Raw genomic sequence first — 21,094 nt, forward strand, 5'->3', positions numbered from 1 at the left:
GTTTTTTTTCTTCTTTTTTTTCTTCTCCTTCTGTAACTTTCACTTTGGTCACAAGATTGTATTCACTTACATAAAATAAATAAATAAAAACAGAAATAATTTTTTTTTGATTTAACAAATTTATTCAAAACAAAATTAACACCACCCTATGGAAGGCTGAATATCATTGCTCTAATTGATTCAGTTAAATTTTTTTAATTCCCCAAAAAATTTGATAGGAATCGAAGGCATCATTTGCCTTTTCAATAGAAATAAACAATGGCAAGTGATAGGATATAAACACAAATATTATAGAATCACTCAAATTTCTAACTTCTAATACATTTTGAACTATTTGAGTTATGTCTCGAAATTCTCATATAATCTAAAGTAATTTGAAATGGAGAAACAGATTTGATGAGTATCTTTGGTAACTATTTTTTTATTTGTGGAACATAAAAATGTTAGAGAGAGAGAGAGAGAGTCATGGAATTCTTTGTAACTTGGTTTTACAATTTTGTTTTGGGAAGGAATTGCCGATGGGATTGGGCCCTGAATGCACCTCATGCAACACTTTCCTTTGGACATGATCACCTTCAACAAGTAACTGAAAAGTATATGCACACACAATTATATATATACAAACACAAATTAAAAGAGAGAAAATTCAAATAACAAAAAATATAATAGCATGCTTACCTTGTGTATATACATTGTTGATGCTCTCATATTCTCAAGCCTAGAATCTAAAAAAACCATTTTACTAGTTAAAATGTATATCCAAATCACACACAAATGGAGAGAGAGAGAGAGAGAGAGAGAGAGAGAGAGAGAGAGAGAGAGAGAGTTCTAACCTCCAAACTTTGGCATAGCATGCAGAGAAACAAGAGAGAGTAAAAGGATGAGGAGAAAAGAGGGGAAAGTCATGTTTGGTGAGGAAGAGAAACTCAGAAGTGGGATTGATGGATGGGGAAAAAAGTTGTGGTTGATGGGAGAGAGAGAGAGAGAGAGAGAGAGAGAGAATTTACGTGTAACATGGGTTTTAAAAAGGAAAACTAAAGAGGAGTGTCTTTTTGTAGAAGAAAGTGGACAAGTCCTGTTAATAAGACAGATGAGTTGTGTTTAAGATGCTTTGGACAACAATAATCCCAATCTCTTTTCTCTCTCAACATCATCTTCATCAATTGGGGATTGGGTATATACCCCAATCATATGCTCTAATCGCCAATTTCAATTTACCAATCAATTATTAAGTTTGATTTCAATAGTGGTGACAATAAATAATATGCAATTCATACGGCAAAAACAATAACATGATGATTTAATGGGTAACTCCAAGGAAAACTCTTTTGACGAAAACCACCATTCAGACAACCCAAACAAATCCACTAACGAATCAAAAGTTAACAGGACTCATATTTGAAATCTCTCTCAAAGGTCCACGAGCTTGATATCCGATGCGATGTGGCTTTGGTCCAGCAGGCCTTTTTTGATCCACTAGTCCACTATAAAGCTTCTTGCCTCGTCCTCATTCACATGGCTTCACTTCCCTAGAAGCTCCTTAATCAAATCAATGTACATGCAAATGAACAAATATAGAGATTGTTATTGTGATGCATCAACTCCCAATTTGAAGAATCAGCAGATTTAAACCACATAACTCAACATTAATCATAAGATGAATATGACTCAAGTTGGTTGGAACCTGTGAGAATATTCGACTTTATGTATATATAATAGTATATATATTTCGTATATAGTAGGGATTTTTCTTACCTTTTTCAGTCCTAAGTTAGATTGTTATATAAACTGAGGTACTCTTGTATTATATACATAATTGAATATACATAAATTATTCAAAAAACTTACATGGTATCAGAGCTTGGGTCGAAACTGTAACAACCATTGTGTATCTCTATTTTGAATCTCAGAATCGATTGAGTTCTCTGGTTCGTGTCTAGTTCGAGAAGACTCAGCTAATTCTGCCTCTTCCCTTCGTTTGGTTCGAAGTTAGTTGCGTCATAATTGACCCATTGAGTTTTCTATTGCATTGACTTTGCACAACCCATATGGTCCAAAATCGATTTTAGCTCAGATCGAAGGTTTTTGGTTCGTGTACACTGAACTCATGGTCTCTCTTTGGTTTAGTTCTCTGGCTTAGTTCACCCTCTATTTCGCTTAGCTTGGGCGACTTCCTGGGTTTTCATCGTGATTCTCCCCTCTAGTTCGACTTTGTCTATTGGAGTTGTGATATCAGTTCTTCGACTTCATCTCCGTTAGTTGCAGGAATTGCAACATCAGTCGCACCTGTCAGAGTCGCGACCCATTGCATCGCGACATCTCTCTCTCTTGTTCTGAGTCGCGAGTGTTCCTCTTTGACTAATCGCAGTTCTCTCTTATTCTTGTTTGGACCAATATTATAATTTGATCCATCAATTTTCTATTTATTACACTTTGCCTAATTGGTTCTCTAGTTTTGGTTCATTATAATGTTGGATACCCATCAGCTTCAGCCTTTTGCAAAGCCCAAGAAAGGGTCATTGGCTTCAGATGAGTGTGCCTTCAGCCATCAGAGGGGCCATTAGAAGTACCACTGTTGCAAGAAGAAATGTCTGCCTGCCTCGTCTTTTCAGCAGTCTTAGAACCAATTTTGGGCTCCTCCCGCAGCTTATATTGCATCTGCTCCGGCTCCTGATCTTGACTTGGCTTCCTTGAGTGCTCAAATTAGTCAGCTTCAACATATACTGTCTACTTCCCAACCGTCGCTATCTGCCTTTCTTGTTTTCTCTCTTCATTCAGGTTTATTTGGGTTTTCTTTAGGTATCTCTTCGTATGTTTGGTGTTGTGACTCTAGTGCCTCTTATCATACGACTCCATATCTTTTCTTACTTCAAAATTGTACTCTTCATCCCTTTCCTATTATTGTTAATGCTGCTAATAGGTCTGATACGTCTGTTATATCTATTGGGTCTATTTGACCGTCTACTATGTCTGCTGTTTCTATTCCATCTGTTCTTTATGTTCCTCAATTATCTGTTAGTTTATTATCTATTAGTCAGCTTGATGCCTCCGGTTTTAAATTTGATGTTATCTTTTCTTCTTCTATCTGTTCTGTGCAGGATCGAATATCCAAGAAGCAGATTGAGGCTGGTCGTAGAGTTGGAGACCTCTATGTGGTAGAGAGCCTACATCTGCCTATGACTACCTCTCCGATTGCTTTTTCCTCTTTTTAGTTAGATTCTTTGTCATGTTCTTTCTATTTGTGACATTCTATATTAGGGCATTTGTCTGCTGTCCACTTACGGCCTTTAACTCAGTTAGGTATATTGAGTAAAATTTCTTCTAATCAACTTACCGAGTGTCGGGGGCGTAAACTTGCCAAAATAATAGCCTTAACTTTCCACAAAAGTACCTCTATATCAGATACATTATTTTCTTTAGTTCATACTGATGCCTGGGGTCCCTCTCCTATTCTCACTAAAATGGATTCTGCATACTATGTTTCATTTGTTGATGATTGAACTTGTTACACTTGGGTTTATCTTATGACTCATAAATCTGACTTCTACCAGATATACCGTACTTTTCAGTCTATGATCACTACACAGTTTGGATCTACTATTAAATTGTTGCGGTCTGACTTGGGTGGGGAATACTTTAAAATTGAGCTTTGTGAATATTTGGCCAATTTGGATACCATTCACCAAACTTCCTATATTGATACACCTGTAAAATGGTCAAGCTGAGCGTAAATATCGTTATCTCCTTGAGACAGCTAGGTCTCTCATTCTCTCTGTCTCCGTTTCGGCTCTGTTTTGGGGTGAGACAGTTCTTACTGCTGCTTTTCTTCTCAACCGTATGCCTACCCCCTTTTTTTCTGGACGGTCTCCTTATGAGGCTCTGTTTTCTCAATTTCCAAATTACTCCCTCCTTCATGTGTTTGGGTTTGCTTGTTTTGTCCTTTTATCCTGTAAAGATAAGACCAAACTTAATGCCCGATTTGTCCTATGTGTCTTTTTGAGTTACAGTCTCACTTAGAAAGGTTATTGCTGTTATGACCTTGTTTCCCGTCGCCTTTATGTCTCCCACCATGTTGCCTTTCTCGAACATCTACCTTGCTTTTAGCTTTCATCTTTCACAACCTTAGTTTCCAAAGAAGATTTGGTCTATATTGATCCATTTTCTCTTCTCCTTCTCCTTCTCCTTCTCCAGTGTCAGTATATTCTCGTCGCAAGGCTCTCTTTTCACTAATTGTCTCTGCCCCTCCTACTGAGTCCCTCTCCACTGACCCCCATGAGTCTGTTCCCTCTTTCCCTCATGCTTTTACTTCTGACAACTTTGATCTTGCTAACCGTAAATATCCCCTTCGCATCCGTAAACAGGTAGTCAAACTTGGTTTTGCTAAAACATATTTTTCTCATTCATACTGTACATTTTTGTCTGCTATTTAATCTTTTTCAGAACCTCAGTCTTACAAGGAGGCCTGTCAGGATCCTCATTGGATTCAAACTATAGTAGGGATGGCAAAGGCCGGGATAGGGCTGGGGATCACACTCCCCGTCCCCGATTCCCGACAAGGAACCTATCACCGATCGTTTTCCCGACCTCGAAAATTCCCCTACCAAAAAAAAAATCAACTCCAGATCTAATTAGATCCAAGCAGACGGTTTCTTGATTTGTAGTTGCAAATCTAACAGCACAACCACAAAGTTTTACAAGAATACAAGAATTCATCAACAACAACAGCATCATCACCAAATCATATCTGTTCATCATCATCATCATCATCATCAACAACAACACACACCTATACACCAGATTTAACATATATATTCAATAGATCTAACAGATCTGAGCTCAAATGTAAAAAATAAAAAATCTAACACATTCAACAAATCATCATTTTCTTCATCTTCATCAACAACAGATCTGAGCTCATCTTCATATTCATCAACAACAGATCTGCACCGTCGACCTCCGTGACCAAATCTCTGTGTGTGTGTGTGTGAGAGAGAGAGAGAGAAAGAGAGAGACAGTAGTGGTGGTGCGACTTAACACCGTTGGAGCTTCGTTAGCGTTGACGATGGAAGAAAAACAAAGAGAGAGTTCAACAGCGAGAGTTAGTGGTGGTACTGGTGTTTTCGGTTTAGATAACCTTATTGCCGTTCATTTGGAGCGTTGACGGCGCTATATTGGGGAAAGAGCTCTCAAGGCGAAGGAGGAGGGACTCTAGATTTGGTGATGATGGCGGCAAATTCGTTGTCGATGAAGCGCAACTGTGGCAACAGAGGAGACCGTGAGATGAAGAGAACGAAAGAGGAGAGAGGAGAGAGGATGAGGAGCTGCCGCCAATGCCGTAAGCACCTGCAGCACAGAGAGAGATGGAGAGAGACTGAGAGAAGAGAAGTGAGTGTGAGTGGGAGAGGCTGAAAATGAGACACAGAATAACCCTAAACATATATATATATGGGGAATATGAGGGGACTATTCGAGGCGGGGGGAACCTATCCCCGTCCCCAGCCCGAAAATTACCGGGGATTCAATTTTCAATACTATCCTCGGCCCTATGGGGGATAATTTTCGAGGAAAACCCGTTCTAATCGGGGTCGGGGGGTTAGGTTCAAATTGCCATCCCTAAGCTATAGAGGATGAGTTGTTTGCTTTGTAGAAAACTAGTACTTGGGAGTTAGTTCCTTTGCTTGCTGGTAAGAATCTGATTGGTTGCAAATGAGTGTACAAAGTCAAGACTCATTCTGATGTTTCTTTTGAGCACTACAAGCAATGTTTTCAAAGGCGTATATGATGCGCGACTTGAGGCGAGGTGTACGGAAAACGCACAGATGCGTTATCTTTTGGGCGACACACCAGCTATGCGTACGTATCAAAGACAGAGGCGTAAGCATCTGAAACGCTTTATACGATTTTCACGCTTTGGACAGTAAGGCGCAAGCCTTTTGAGGATTTCGATTTCAAAAATCAAAATTCGAAAAAGACTTCGATTCAAACAGAAATTGCTTAAGAAGAAAATATAAATACCTTGTAAGTCCATATTCTTCAAATCAGAGTCCAACAAGTTCGAATCAGTCTTCTCCAACAAATTAGGGTTTTCCAGGTACGAAGTCTGTCTCTCTCTTTCTCTCGAGTTAAGTTGAGTCTCTCTCTCTCTCGTTCAGCTCTGTCTACATCGTCTCTCTGTGCATCGTCTTTCTCTCGTTCTTCTGTCTGCATCGTCACTCTCTCTTTTTTGTCTGCATCGTCTCTATCTCTCTGCTTTGCGTCTTTTTTATCAATGGCCGATGCTTCTCTTCTCTGTATTTGTGCACACAAATATCTCCACTTATCTAATATATTATTATTATATAACTGAGTCCTTCCTTATTAATTTATTAATATATTATTATTATTATATAACTGAGTCTTCCCTCATTAATTTATTATCAGTGTAATTCTAATATATTATTATTTAATATTATTATTAAGCTTCTTCTCATTTAATTTATATAACTGAGTCCTCCATCATTAATTTATTAATATATTATTATTATTATTATATAACTGAGTCCTCCCTCATTAATTTATTATCAATGTAATTCTAATATATTATTATTTAATATTATTATTAAGTTTCTTCTCGTTTAATTTATTATTATTATTATTATTATTATTATTATTATTATTATTTTATAAATTTTAATTTATTATTATTATTTTATTTTTTATTTTTTTAATTGAGCTTCTCTTCTCATATTTTTTGTTTTTAATTTTTTTATTTGTTTATTTTTGTAGTTGATAAGTTGGTGGGGATAACAAAAAAAAAAGGATGACTGAACCCAAAGGCCAAAGAAAAGATTTTGTCTAGAAGTATGTAAAAGAAGTTGATGGGGAAAAATATTTTAGATGCAAATTTTGTGATCAAACTTGTAGTGGTACTGTAAGTCGATTTAAAAATCATCTAGCCGGTACGCATAAAGGCATTAAACCGTGTTCAAAAGTTCCTGAAGATGTAAAGTTGGAATGCCAACAAGCATTAAAAAATTTCTTTGAGCAAAAAAGTGCCCGTAATGAGATGCTATATGAAATTGGGATGGGTGCTGGAGCAAAGGGCGAGAGTGGTGCTTCTCAATCTATTGAAGGCGATACTGGTAGTATGACACAACCACCAAAACCGAGGGGTCCAATGGATAAATTTGCTAGTTCTCAAGCACGACAATTTACACTGAACTCCAAATGGAAACAAGAAGAAAGAAAAGATGTATGTCGAAAGATTGGGCGTTTTATATATTGTAAAGCTCTTCCATTTAATTTAGTGAATGATCCGTATTGGGTAGCTGCAGTTGATGGAATTGCAAATTATGGACCTGGTTTCAAACCCCCTTCTATGCATGAATTGAGGACTTGGATTCTTAAAGCAGAAGTAGAGGATATAAATGTCATGATGGAGGAACATAAGAAAGTATGGAAACAATATGGATGCTCAATTATGTCTGATGGCTGGACAGATGGGAAAAGTAGAGTTCTTATTAATTTTCTTGTGAATAGCCCTGCTGGAACTTGGTTTTTAAAATCAATTGATGCATCTGATACTATAAAAAATGGGGAGTTGATGTTTAACTATCTTGATAGTGTCGTAAATGAAATTGGGGAAGATAATGTTGTTCAAGTTATTACTGATAATGCTTCAAACTATGTCAATGCCGGGTCAAGACTTATGGAGAAGAAGAAGAAGTTGTATTGGACTCCATGTGTTGCACATTGTATTGATTTAATGTTGGAGGACATTGGAAAATTGAAAATTTGTGACCAAACTCCCTCGTTAGCTAGGCAAGTGGTCAAGTTTATATATGGACATTGTTGGGTTTTTTCAATGATGAGATCATTTACAAAGAACAGTGAACTACTCCGTCCAGCAGTAACACGGTTTGCCACTGCTTATCTTACTCTCCAAAGTCTTTACAAACAAAAGCAACCACTCCAAGCTATGTTTTCTTCAGAAAAGTGGGCTTCTAGTAGTTGGGCAAGAAAGGTTGAAGGGGTAAAGGCTCGTGCAACTGTGTTGTTTGATCCAAAATTTTGGCCTAATGTTGCTTTTTGTATCAAAAGCACAATACCTTTGGTTAGTGTTTTGCGAGAAGTTGATTCAGAGGAGAGGGCTGCTATGGGTTACATTTATGAGTTGATGGATGTGGCTAAAGAAAAGATTGCTTTCAATTGTGGAGGAAATGTTAGGAAGTACGGACCAATTTGGAATAAGATAGATGTAAGGTGGACACCACAACTTCATAGACCTTTACATGCTGCTGGTTATTATCTAAACCCTCAGTTGCACTATCGAGATTCCTTCTCCAATGTTGAGAAGGTGAGGCTAGGATTGTATTAGTGCATGGATAGAATGTTGAGTTATGATGATCGTCTCAAGGCTGATATCCAATTGGACTATTATGATCAAGCAAAAGGGGAATTCGGAAGTCGTGTTGCAATTGATTCCAGAGCGATACGCTCTCCCGGTAAGAAACTAATATGAAAATAATTATCCAATTACATTCTATAAAATTAGAATACGAGATTGAAATTATTTGTGCATTTTTCAAATTATGTAGCTGATTGGTGGATTTGTTTTGGGAGCAAAACACCAGAGTTCACAAAATTTGCTATTCGAATACTTAGGCCAAGTTTGGGAAGACTAAATAAGTGCACTTTTTGACTTTTTATGAAATATGGGTTGGATTTGGGTTGGGTTTGAAGTGATGTGTTAGAGAGGTGATGTGACTTAAATAAGATGATGTGACTTAAATAGGATAGTAATTTTTTGACTTTTTGAATTTTTTGGAAGATGCCAAACTTGGCCTTAGTCTAACTTGTAGTGCTTCGGGACGTGAGAGGAATTGGAGCACCTTTGAGTCGGTAATATATCGTTCTTTCCTAAACTTTCTTATGCATAAAATAAAATATTCATGTTTCTTATTTCGTTTCTTATATTATTATATTAGATTCATACAAAAAAGAGAAATAGGCTTGAGCACAAACGTTTGAATGCTTTGGTCTATGTGAAGTACAACACTAAACTAAGAGAGAGGAGTATCAGAAAAAGACAACATCGATCCAATACTAATTGATGAAATTGATTCGGATGATGAATGGATTGCTGAAAAAGAAGATCCTGTCCTCTCCCTTGATGCTTCTTGGCTTGATGAAGAAGAATTGTTCGATGCTGAAGCAATTAGGACTGTGCCTATCACTACATATGATAGAAGTGTGGAGAATCGATCAACTACGACTACAATTAATGTTGACTCATCTTCGAATGCAAAGAAAAGAAAAGTTGGTGAAGGTTCAAGTAAGTTGTTAAACAATTATGGACTAGTTGCATACATATTGTATGTGCCTATTTAATTAATTTGAAATCATATTTCTTGTATAGGAAATGATAGAGGCAAAGGCAAGGCAGCAAGATGCACCCTTGTGGATGAAGATATGGAGTTTGAAGAAGTTGGTGGAATAGATGATGGAACCTATCCCATTATAGATATAGCAGACGAAGATGATGACAATATTAATGAGGATGACTTAGAGTGACCTATTATTTATTTATTGCTTTGTTTATAGAGTATTAGAGTTTTAAGTAATTTTGTTTATTGAACAATTGAAATTTAAGTTATTTTGACTATCACTTAAGTTATTTTTTTATTATAGTATTAATGAGAATGACTTAGAAAGCACTTATAATACTTGAAATTATTAATTAATTTTGGTTATATGCTTAGAATGGCCTTTAAGAATTTTATTTGGTAATTCTTATTTTTTGTACTCTTTTTATGCTATATTTAATTAATTTTGTATTTTATAAAAATTTAAAAAATCAAAATTTTAAAGGCTTACGCCTCAACGCCTCGCCTTAATAAGGGTAAAACACCTCGCCTTGCGCTTTCGCCTTTAAAAACACTGACTACAAGGCTCGCTTAGTTGCCAAGAGTTTTTCCCAAGAGTATGGTATTGATTTTGAGGAGACCTTTACCTCTGTTGCCAAGATGACTACTATCCGTACTTTGATATCTGCCGCTATTGTTCGCCATTGGCCTCTTTATCAGATGGATGTTAACAATGCTTTTTTTAATGGTTATCTCACTAAGGCAGTGTACATGCATCCTCCCCTAAGTTACCTAGATTGCGAATCGTTGTGGCACGCGGAATGAGAACGGGAACGTAGTACACTATGTCGTGCGGAACGTGGTATGGTGGGGGTAGGCTTCTTAAGATCGATTAGTCGGAACGAAATATGTTTGTTCGGAACGTGGAACGTTTTTTTGGATCGTTTAGTAATATTTATAGAAATGTATGATTGTATACATGTAAGACTTTATATATATATATATATATATTTTAATCAAATGAGATTTTTTTTCATCACAATGGAATTATAAAAATTAAATTACTTGAACTAATTTCTATACTTGCAAAAAGTCTATTCCAAAAATATTAATAACAAAATGATCCAAAGTTTATAAGTATTGCAATAAAAAATAACTAACACAATAATAAAAAGTTCATCATAAAAGGTAATTATTCCTGACTCTTAAATTGAAAAAGAACAAAAACAAAAAAAAAGGAAAAGTTATACCATCTTTTTCCCTTTATCCTTTGTGGATGATAATGCTCCATCTTGTCTAATAAAACTAGAAATTTGAGACTGTTGAGATCTCATTCAAGGTGCAAGATTAGAAGTTTTAGCTAATGGTGCTAAACTTTGTCTAGGAAATCTCGAACCAAACACAGGATGTTGCTCTTGGGTCCATTCATCTAAATGTGAGTGCTTTTGTTGAGTATCATCTTTATCATCCTCTAAAGACTACCACCGTATCTCTTCTAATCACACTTGGGAATCATCAATCATTGTATCTTCTAAATTGACGTCCCATTTTTTGAATGGCTCCTTTGTAGTTTTCTTGAAATCGTGATAATAGCCGAATGTTGGAATGAATAAATACTAGCTTGTCTGCTCGTGATGCATTTGGCCTATTTCATTGCCAAAAATAAATAAATTAATTAAATTAAAAAAAATAATAAAAATAATATGCAAAACAATAAATAAAATAAGATCCAAACTATAAAATAAAAATAAAAATAAAAATAAAAACAAAAACAAAAAACCTATTCTGTTTAACATTGTGAATATACGAATATGTGCTCCAATTTCATTTTGCAGATGATGTAGTGATTGATTGGGACAAGACCTTTCGTGCAACTTCTGCTAGCTTTGGTGTTTTTGATCCATATGTTGCCCACCATTCTATTGCACCCATAGTAGAAGCATCAACAAAGGAAGCAACCGTAGAAAAAAGGCATTTTTGCATATGAAAATCCACAAATTGTTTGCGTAACATTCTTGCTTCCTCAGGGTGTGATGCAATCTTTTCAAATGCTTTTAAGACACCAGCAACCACTTCTTTATCTTCATTAGGTCTCATTCTAATGGTTCCACCAGGGGCAAGAGTACTTACATAGGTAGAATCATAAAATCGAGGTGACAAAGCAAATCCAAGGTAATGCATAGGGACATTCATTTTTTCCCATCTACCAAGCACTTTAGCTTCAATTTGTGTATATGCATCACTGTATTTGTTGTTTTTGAAAACATCTTTGATCTCCCCAAGCATATTATCCACCCCCACATATATTTCACCCATAAGTGGACCATCTTTATCACAAAACCTTATTAATTTATAAATTGGTTTTGTGATTGCCACTATGTTGCATACCTCATCCCAAAAATAATCACTCCCAATATATCCAGTAATAAGAGCACCCACATCTCTTGTATTTTCATCACCACTTTTCATCAATTTCTTCTGAGAATTTAAAACAACTATTGTTGCCAAGGCCTCTCTTACATCAAAAAGTATTTTCAACATTATAAAATGTGAAGCAAATCTTGTTTTAGCTACTTTCAAAAGTTCTAGCTTTGAGTGCGATCTAAAAATTGTCAATGCATGTGAATGATTTATGAAATACTTGACAATTTTTTCCCCCCTTATGATATGTATCTGTGAACCAATCAAAAGTTTGGGCCAAATCTTTGAAAATCAAATTCAATGTGTCAACTACACAAGGAGACCAAAAAATATAAGGATGTACCTTTTCCACTTCTTTTCCAGCTAACTTACAATTTGTGGCATTGTCAGTCACAACTTGGATGACGTTAGAAGGACCCACCTCGTCAATTGTTTCCAGTAGCAATTCAGCAATATTGATTACTGATTTCTAAACTCCAGAATAGTCTTTAGCATATAAGAACATGGCACTATGACTATTTACTGCTAAAATATTTATCAGTGGATTCTTCCTCACATTCGACCACCTATTCGAAACAATTGACACTCCATCAGTGTACCACGTGTTTTTTACAGAAATCAATTCTTTCTCAACACTTGTTTTCACTTCTTCTAGCAAAGTAGTTCTTGCCTTTTCAAAGTATGGAGCTTTGTAGCCCTTTGGTGCGTTATTGATAGCTATCACCATTCGACAAAAGTGAGGATCCTAAGAACATTAAAAGGAATTTCATTCGTACATTATGCTCTCACAATAATGGCATCCACTGCATGTCTATCCATCAAGGTGAATGAATCTTCTAGTGGACCTTTGCTTGTTGGCACGTGGCGATGAGTGGGTATTGAATTTTTAAGTGAAGAAGAAACACCACCTTCTTTCTCGATGTTTTCTACTTTTTTATGGTATCCTTTCCAATTCTGTGTGATTTTTCAACAAAGTAGGGCACCTTTTAACTTTAGCTTTTTTTTTTCAGCAGAAGCACCAAGAAAGTGTGCATGAATACGAGTATGCGTACTCACAAAACTAGCATTACAATTCTTACACTCCCAGCGTTTGGCACCCCTGAGATTTTTTCTGCTTGCAACACCTTTCATAATAACTTCATCCAACAAAGGCTTAGACTTCATATCAACTTGTTTTTCTCTCGACAGTGTGAAATTTCTTGCTTGAGCACCAATATTACAACCATCTTTGTCATTCTGAATTGCATCAATTTCTTCAACATTCTCATCATCACTGGTAATAATATCTTCACACATCATTATGTCCTCCTCGTCTTCAAAATTTTTAGGAGCATCATCTACATGCTTTCTTTTTCCAAAAACCATGGCTCACAAATTATTATTATTATTATTATTATTATTATTATTATTTTTCTTCTGATGGGAATAGCTACAGAACCAAATCTAATTTAAAGACAATTTTGTTGTGTGAAAATATTTATTTTCTATTTTTGTGTTATTTCATTTCTATTTTGAGTAAAAACTAACATTTAAAATTGTGTATTTTCAAAATATTGTTATTCATATTTTTCTTTCCTAATTTTTTTTGGCCATTGTATTTATCTTTTTCTATTATTATGTATAATAGAATATATAATTGTTTAGGAAACCGTATAATATAATTTCAAAATTGTGTATTTTCAAAAAATTGTTATATTCATATTTATCTTTCCTATTTTTTTTGGCCATTGTATTTATCTTTTCTATTATTATATATAATAGAATATATAATTGTTTAGGAAACCGTATAATATAATTTTAAAATTGTGTATTTTCAAAAAATTGTTATATTCATATTTATCTTTCCTATTTTTTTTGGCCATTGTATTTATCTTTTCTATTATTATGTATAATAGAATATATAATTGTTTAGGAAACCGTATAATATAATTTCAAAATTGTGTATTTCCAAAAAATTGTTATTCATATTTATCTTTCTTCCCCTTTTTTTTTTTTTTTGACTATTTTATTTATCTTTCCTATTATTATGTATAATAGAATATATAATTGTTTAGGAAACCGTATAATATAATTTTATATCAACTATATACTATAAATGTTTTGGAATAATAAAACATTTTACCCATTGGTTAGGAATCCTAAAATATAATTTTATATAAAATATTTAAGGTAATTGTAAAGAAGACAGAGAGACCTTTTGAATTAAGACTTCTCATTTTTAAAAGAGACGTGTGTGACAGACCACGCTAGTTATAAATTATAACTTCCCAAATCTGTGCCTATGTACACAATCACTCCTTTAGTTGGACTCTACAACTTTCCAAATCTGTTTCCAATTATTTGACTATAGACGTGGAAGAGGGGAGACCCAAAATCTTTTACAAAATAAATCTGTGCCTATGTATACAATCACTCCTTTAGTTGAACTCTACATCTTCCCAAATCTGTTTCCAATTATTTGACTATAGACGTGGAAGAGAGGAGACCAAAAATCCTTTCCAAAATAAATCTGTTCCCAAATCTGCTTCTTTATCTTTTCTATTTTTTTTTTTCAATCGTTCAAATCATCTCTGCTATAGGTCTGTTCTGGTTCAAAAATGCTGAACCCTTCATCTTTGACAATTGCGAACTCTAGGGTTTCCATTGGAGACAAAGAAGCACCAACCTGTTTCGATTTGATGGTTGACGATGATGCGAACGAGACAAATGACGACTGCGATGCATAGGGAAAGCACTATAAGTTTCTACTTTTTTATGCTCTATGTTGATTTTTCATTGGAATGCCCAAATCTGTGATCCAGTTCGCAAACAACCCGCGATTGGGATCGTACGATCCAAATCGCAAATCGCACCTCATTAGTGATTTTTGGTAACTTTGGTCCTTCCCTCTGCCCTTCACCATTCCTTTGGACAGGTTTGTTGTCTTCGGCGTGCTCTGTATGGTCTGAAGCAATCTCCTCATGCTTAATATGATTGCTTTCAGACTACTGTCACTGAGCTTGGGTTTCTCCTTTGCCTAAGACTCTGCTTTGTTTCTCCTCCACACCTCTGCTGGTTTTGTTGCCTTATTACTGTATGTGGATGATAGAATTATTATTGGCTTTGATTCTTCTGCTATCTCTGAGGTCAAGTAGTATCTCTTTCGCAACTTCGAAATGAAGGATTTGGGTCCATTATGGTACTTTCCTGGTATTGAGGTGGCTTCTTCTTCCAAAGGCTACTTTCTATCTCAAGCCAAGTATGCTAATGAAGTTATTCACCGTGCTAGTCTTATTGCCACTAAGATTGCTGATACCCCCATTGACCTTAATGTAAAACTTAACACTACTGATGGTGTTCCTATGCCAGATCCTACTTTATATCGAGAGGTCGTGGGTTACTTAGTCTATCTGACAGTTACTCGCCCTGATCTTGCCTATGTTGTTCATACGGTTGATCAATTCGTTTCTGCTCCTCGTTCTACACATTGGGTAGCTTTGGTTCAAATTCTTCGTTATTTCCGAAGTACTATATTTTAGGATTTACTATTGTCCTCCATTTCCTCTTTGGACTTGGTAGCCTATGCTGATTCTGATTAGGCTGGTGATGTGACTGATCGCAAGTCGACGTTTAGTTTTTGTATGTTTCTTAGCGATTCCTTGATTTCTTGAAAAAGCAAGAAACAATTTGTTGTTGCTCGCTCTACTGTCGAAGTTAAGTATCATGCATGGCTCATGCTACTACTGAAAATGTTTGGCTTCATTGTTTCTTGTTTGATTTGGGTGTCCCGCAGTCTTCTTCAACCTTTCTTTACTATGACAACCACAGTGCTATTCAGATTGTCTACAACACTGTCTTCCATGAGTGGATGAAGCACATTGAGATTAATTGTCATTTTGTCTGTCAGCATCTACAGTCTGACTCTATCTCGCTTCCTTTTCTCTCTTCGGCTCCACAACTTGCTGACTTTTTTATTAAGACTCACACCACTACTCGGTTTCAATTTCTTCTTGGCATACTCTCGGTGTTTTTGAGCGGGGGTGTGAGAATATTCAGCTTTATGGATATATTGTAGTATATATATTTTGTATATATTAGGGATTCTTCTTTCCTTTTTCAATCCTAGGTTAGATTGTTATATAAACTGAGGTACTCTTGTATTATATACACAATTGAATATACAAAAATTATTCACAAAACTTACAAAACCATGTTCATGTCTTATGTGGAGCTTATGGATGGAGAGACGTAGATGTATCTTTGTGAATCAAAGTTAGGAATCCATAATAAGCTATGACGATGGGTCTTTTTACATGCTTCTCATTTTTTGTGTGAAGGATCTTTTTGTGAATCCTCTTCTTCGTCTTGTAGATGTTTTGACAGAGCTCAATTTTTCTAGTGAGATCTTATATAACTCCTTTCGTATACCTAGACACCCCTTGTGGTATTTTTTATTTTATTTTTTATATTCGTTAATACTGTTAAGTGTTAGGGATAGTTTGGTCTTTATGTATTATTCTTATTAGTATAAGTAGTTGTGTGTAAGGGGGAAACCCTAAGTTTTTTGAATCAATAATCTACAACAGTTTTCTTTCGTTCTATTCCTTCTTCTTATTCTTCTTCTTATCTATACATTCAACATGGTATCAGGGCACTATCTTCCTTCTTGAAGATTGTTCCTTAGAGCCCCATACTGTTCCTGGTACGTCTGTTATAAAAAATAAAAAAAAAATTACAATATGCTCAAAATTTAATGGGTAATCACCCTATAATCTCATTTTGATTGTTTGGTCATTATTGATTGAGTTTTCTAATTTTTTTTATTTTTCGTCAAAATTGGGTGATTTTTTGAAAATCACTGTTTGACCCTCTTTTTTCTGGTTCTGTCCTTTCTTCTCCTATCCTTGGGAGCCGACTGGAACCCTAGAGGGGTTTGTTGTCCCCGGTTCAATGTATTTTGGCCCTATCTTGGTTTTTTATCGCTGTTCAGTTGCTCTGCTTCGGTTTTCTGACTTGTAGTTGATCTGGTTGCTCTGTTCTGGGCTTCTTTTGGACTGTTTTAGCCTTAGAAGGTGTTTTAGTGTGCTGATTGGGTGATTTCTGGACTTGTTTGATATTTGGCTTGTGTTTTTTGCACCCTCTTTTCTCATCTCATGGCTGACAGCTTGGGTCAGGACTCTTAAGGGCAAGGAGGAGAGTGGACTGAGTCGTGGTCTGACTCTTGGTGATAGTCCTTCTCTCCAGATTAGTCCGATCAAACTTAATGGTCTTAATTACTTGATTTGGTCCCGCTCCTATAGTCTTGCCATTGCCGCCCGGCGTTTGACTGGCTATATTACTGGTAGTACCCAGCCACCTACTGAGGATAGTACTTTATCTGCTCAATGGATTTCTAAGAATGCTTTAGTTATGACCTGGCTCATCAATTCTATGGAGCCTACCATTAGTCGGACTTTTCTCTTGATGGATACTGCTCACAGGATTTGGATAGCTGCCTCTCAGATGTATTCTCAACAAGGGAATGATGCACAGGCCTATGAATTGCGTAAGAAGATTAGGGGTTTGGATCAGAAGGATCGCTCTCTGGCAGTCTACTATGCTGAGTTGAGTGGTTTGTGGCAAGAGCTAGATTTCTACCAGAGTTTCCAGCCAGTTTGCTCCAAGGATGCCACTATGTTTCAGCAGGCTGTGGCGAAGGAGCGGGTGTATGACTTTCATGCTAGTCTGAATTTGGAGTATGATCAGATACGGGTTCAGGTGTTGGGTCGCTCTCCGTTTCCTACATTGCGTGAGGCTTATGCCCTGGTTCAGCAGGAGGAGGAGAGTCGTCGTAGTGCTATGGTGCATGCTCCTGTTCCGGATTGGTCAGCAATGGTTGTCGGCCCCAAGTCACATGATACTCCGCCTTTTTCCGCCTCCAGGTGGTGGTAAGGGTCCATTGGTTGATCGGGACCGGTTGAAGTGTGAGTATTGTGGGAAAGATAGACATGATAAAGAACACTGTTGGAAGTTGCATGGCCGCCCTACTCGAGGCCGTGGTCGTGGTCGTGGTCGTGGTCGTGGTCGTGGTGTTCGTCCTCAAGCACATGTTTCTGAGATTACTGCTAGTGCCTCGAATGATGCTGGTTCTATTTCCCCGGATGAGCTTCACACTCTCAGACGTTTGATGGCTTGACTTGATTCTTCATCTGCTTTAGCTCCTTCCCCTTCTGCCTCTTCCAACTTTGCTCACACAGGTATTTCTGCTAGTGCCCTCAATGCCCCTTCGTCGTCTCCTTGGATCATTGATTCCGGTGCTACCGACCACATGACGGGTACTTCTAGTTTTTTCCATTCTTATTCACCTAGTTCTGGGCGAGATAACGTTAGAGTGGCTGATGGCACTTTATCTTTTATCTTCGGCAAGGGTTCTGTTCATTGCACCTCTTTACTTTCGCTTTCATCTGTTCTTCATGTTCTTAATTTTTCAACTAACTTACTTTCTGTTAGTAGCCTTACTACTGCTCTCAATTGCTCTGTAACCTTTTTTCCGACTCATTGTGTCTTTCAGGAACTGGCTACGGGGAAAATGATTGGCAATGGTAGAGCACAAAGTGGTCTGTACTTTCTGGATGCCATTCCTGCCTCACCTTTGTCCTCTCAGGCTCTTCAATGCACTTCTGGCTCCTCCCTTCGTCTCCTTCATCAGTGGCATTGCCGTTTGGGGAATCCTTCCTTTAGCATTTTAGAGAAACTTTTTCCTTTATTAGTTCGTGATTGTCCTAGGAATAACTTTGTTTGTGATGCTTGTGAGCTTGCTAAGCATAAACGTACTTGTTATCCTTCAATTAATAAAAGAAGTACTTTTCCTTTTATGCTTATTCATACCGATGTGTGGGGTCCTTCCCCTGTTGTTTCTACCTCTGGTTATCGATAGTTTGTCGCATTCATTGATTGTTATTCCTGTGCGACTTGGCTTTATTTACTTCATACAAAAAATGAGGTTTTCTCATGCTTCAAAAGTTTTCATAAAATGGTATCCAATCTCTTCACTGCTACTATCAAAATTCTTAGGAGTGATAATAGGACTGAGTATGTTGATGGCGCTTTCCGGGCATACCTCGACGACCATGACGGTCTTTATCAGACTAGTTGTGTTGGCACTCCTGAACAGAATGGAGTTGCTGAACGTAAGAATGGCCATCTCCTTGAGGTTGCTCGCTTTCTCTTGTTTACCATGAACGTTCCTAAGTCCTTTTGGGGGGATGCGGTTCTTACCGCGACTTACCTTATTAACCGTATGCCCTCTAGTGTCCTCCACTTCCAAATTCCTCTTGAGCTTCTTCCTGTGACGTATCCCACTTCTTCCCTTCCGCTTCGGGTTTTTGGTAGTGTCTGTTTTGTTCATCTTCAACCTCGTACTCGTGGGAAGCTTGATCCTAAGGCTGTCTGGTGTGTCTTTCTTGGTTATTCTGCTACTCAGAAAGGCTACAAATGCTATGACCCTCACTCTCATAAGCCGTATGTTAGTATGGATGTCACCTTCCGTGAATCTGAGCCATTTTTTCCTGATCCTCCGCCATCTCCTTAGGGGGAGCGTGGTATCGATGAGATTGCGGATGAGACGACATCATATCAGCATGAGTTGTCTTTTTTTCTTCCTACTCAGCGGGCTGTTATTTGTGATGAGGGGGAGCCTAGGAGTTCTGTTGATGAGGAGTTGGATATCGGTGGTCGTTTGGATAGAGCCGATCTTAAGACTTATTCACGGCGTCAGAAAGAGCCGGCTTCTCTTGTGCCACCAAGTCAATCATCATCTCCTATGCCAGTTCCACACCTAGTTTCCACTAACTCTTCAGGTAATGATCCTCATCTCATTTCTTCACCTGTTGTTGACGGTCCTATTACAGATGATTTGAGTCTTCCTATTGCTCTCAGAAAGGGGGTTAGAGCTTATACTCAACACCCTATTTCTAGATTCGTGTTATATGATTTCTTGTCTTCTCCGTATCGTGCTTTTGTTTCGTCCCCTTCTTCTGTGTGTATTCCGCAGGGTTGGAAAGAAGCCATCAATGATCCTAAGTGAAAGGCAGCTATGGTAGAAGAGATGCAAGCTTTGAGTAAAAATAACACATGGGAGTTGATGTCTCTTCCAAATGGGAAACACCCAGTCGGATGTAAGTGGGTATTCACCATTAAGCACAATGCAGATGGGACGATTGAACAGTACAAAGCAAGACTAGTGGCCAAGGGATTTACCCAAACATATGGAATAGATTATCAAGAAACTTTTGCCCCGGTAGCAAAGATGAATTCCATTCGAGCTATTCTGTCATGTGCGGCTAATTTGGGATGGTCTCTACAGTAACTAGATGTGAAGAATGCTTTTCTTCATGGGGATTTGGAGGAGGAGGTATATATGGATGTACCTCCAGGATTTTCATCTCAGTCTACAGTTGGAAAGGTTTGTAGATTAAAGAAGGCTTTGTACGGTTTGAAATAATCTCCTAGAGCCTGGTTTGGTAGATTCCTCAAGGCAATGCTGGGATTTGGGTATCAACAAAGCAATGCGGATTACACCTTGTTTGTCAAACGCAATGTAAATAAGGTAACAGTGCTTATTGTATATGTGGATGACATAGTTGTGACAGGTAATGATGAGGAGGAGGTGACCCATCTCAAGATGCAGTTAGCCAAAGAGTTTGAGATAAAAGAACTTGGTCCATTGAGATACTTTCTTGGGATTGAAGTTGCTAGATCTGACAAAGGCATCTTTATTTCTCAAAGGAAGTACATTCTAGATCTTCTTGAGGAAACGGGCATGTTGGGTTGCAGACCAGCTGATTCACCAATTGAGACTAATCATCATCTTTGTAGTGGAATTGGTAAGCTTGTGGAGAAGGAAAGGTATCAAAGACTTGTGGGAAGATTGATATATCTCTCTCATACTCGTCCAGATATTGCCTATGCAGTTGGAATAGTGAGTCAGTTTATGCATAATCCTCGTGTAACTCATTTGGATGCAGTCTATCGCATTTTGAGGTACCTTAAATCTACCCCTGGAAAATGAATTTTGTTCTCCAATCATGGTCACTTGAGGTTGGAAGCATTCACAGATGCAGATTGGGCAGGCTCTATAGATGACCGACGCTCTACCTCCGGTTATTGTGCTTTTGTAGGGGGAAATCTAGTCACATGGCGTAGTAAGAAGCAGGCGGTCGTTTTTAGATCTAGTGCTAAAGCTGAATACAGAGCTATGACACATGGAACATGTGAACTAATGTGGCTTCAATCTTTATTGAGTGATATAGGGCTTGATTGGAGTAGTCCCATGACTTTGTATTGCGACAACAAGGCTGCTATTAGTATTG

The 21,094-nt window shown here is 37.2% G+C and overlaps 4 protein-coding genes across 7 annotated transcripts in view; 2 read left to right on the forward strand and 2 right to left on the reverse strand.

Moving 5' to 3' along the window:
• Positions 1-271: 271 nt before the first annotated feature.
• LOC114322939 (pfkB-like carbohydrate kinase family protein) overlaps positions 272-21,094 on the reverse strand; it is a 29,602-nt gene continuing 8,779 nt past the window's right edge. The window contains exons 5-6 of one of the 4 annotated variants that reach the window (XR_003650955.2): positions 679-725; positions 272-586 (exon numbers count right to left, since the gene is read on the reverse strand). The gene's annotated coding sequence lies outside the window, so the exon portion shown is untranslated. Of the gene's footprint in view, positions 587-678; positions 726-1,207; positions 1,540-10,594; positions 10,990-21,094 lie in introns of those variants that run through there. The other 3 variants (XR_014336254.1, XM_028270407.2, XM_028270406.2) reach the window with 3 other exon arrangements.
• LOC145796224 (uncharacterized) lies at positions 7,046-8,356 on the forward strand. The gene has a single exon (XM_082881272.1). The coding sequence runs from the start codon at positions 7,046-7,048 to the stop codon at positions 8,354-8,356; it is 1,311 nt and encodes a 436-aa protein (XP_082737398.1).
• On the reverse strand, positions 11,169-13,130 carry LOC145796225 (uncharacterized). Its single transcript, XM_082881273.1, has 5 exons — positions 12,822-13,130; positions 12,555-12,719; positions 12,322-12,510; positions 12,109-12,234; positions 11,169-11,822 (listed from the first exon to the last, which is right to left on the reverse strand). The coding sequence occupies exons 1-5, from the start codon at positions 13,128-13,130 to the stop codon at positions 11,169-11,171; spliced, it is 1,443 nt and encodes a 480-aa protein (XP_082737399.1).
• LOC145796226 (uncharacterized) lies at positions 14,921-18,660 on the forward strand. Its single transcript, XM_082881274.1, has 6 exons — positions 14,921-15,235; positions 16,395-16,446; positions 16,909-17,574; positions 17,666-17,905; positions 17,981-18,198; positions 18,295-18,660. Exons 1-6 carry the CDS (start codon positions 14,921-14,923, stop codon positions 18,658-18,660), a joined length of 1,857 nt encoding a protein of 618 aa, XP_082737400.1.

Source organism: Camellia sinensis, chromosome 7 (assembly GCF_055761805.1).
Source record: "Camellia sinensis isolate YWXY chromosome 7, ASM5576180v1, whole genome shotgun sequence".
Lineage (NCBI taxonomy): Eukaryota > Viridiplantae > Streptophyta > Magnoliopsida > Ericales > Theaceae > Camellia > Camellia sinensis.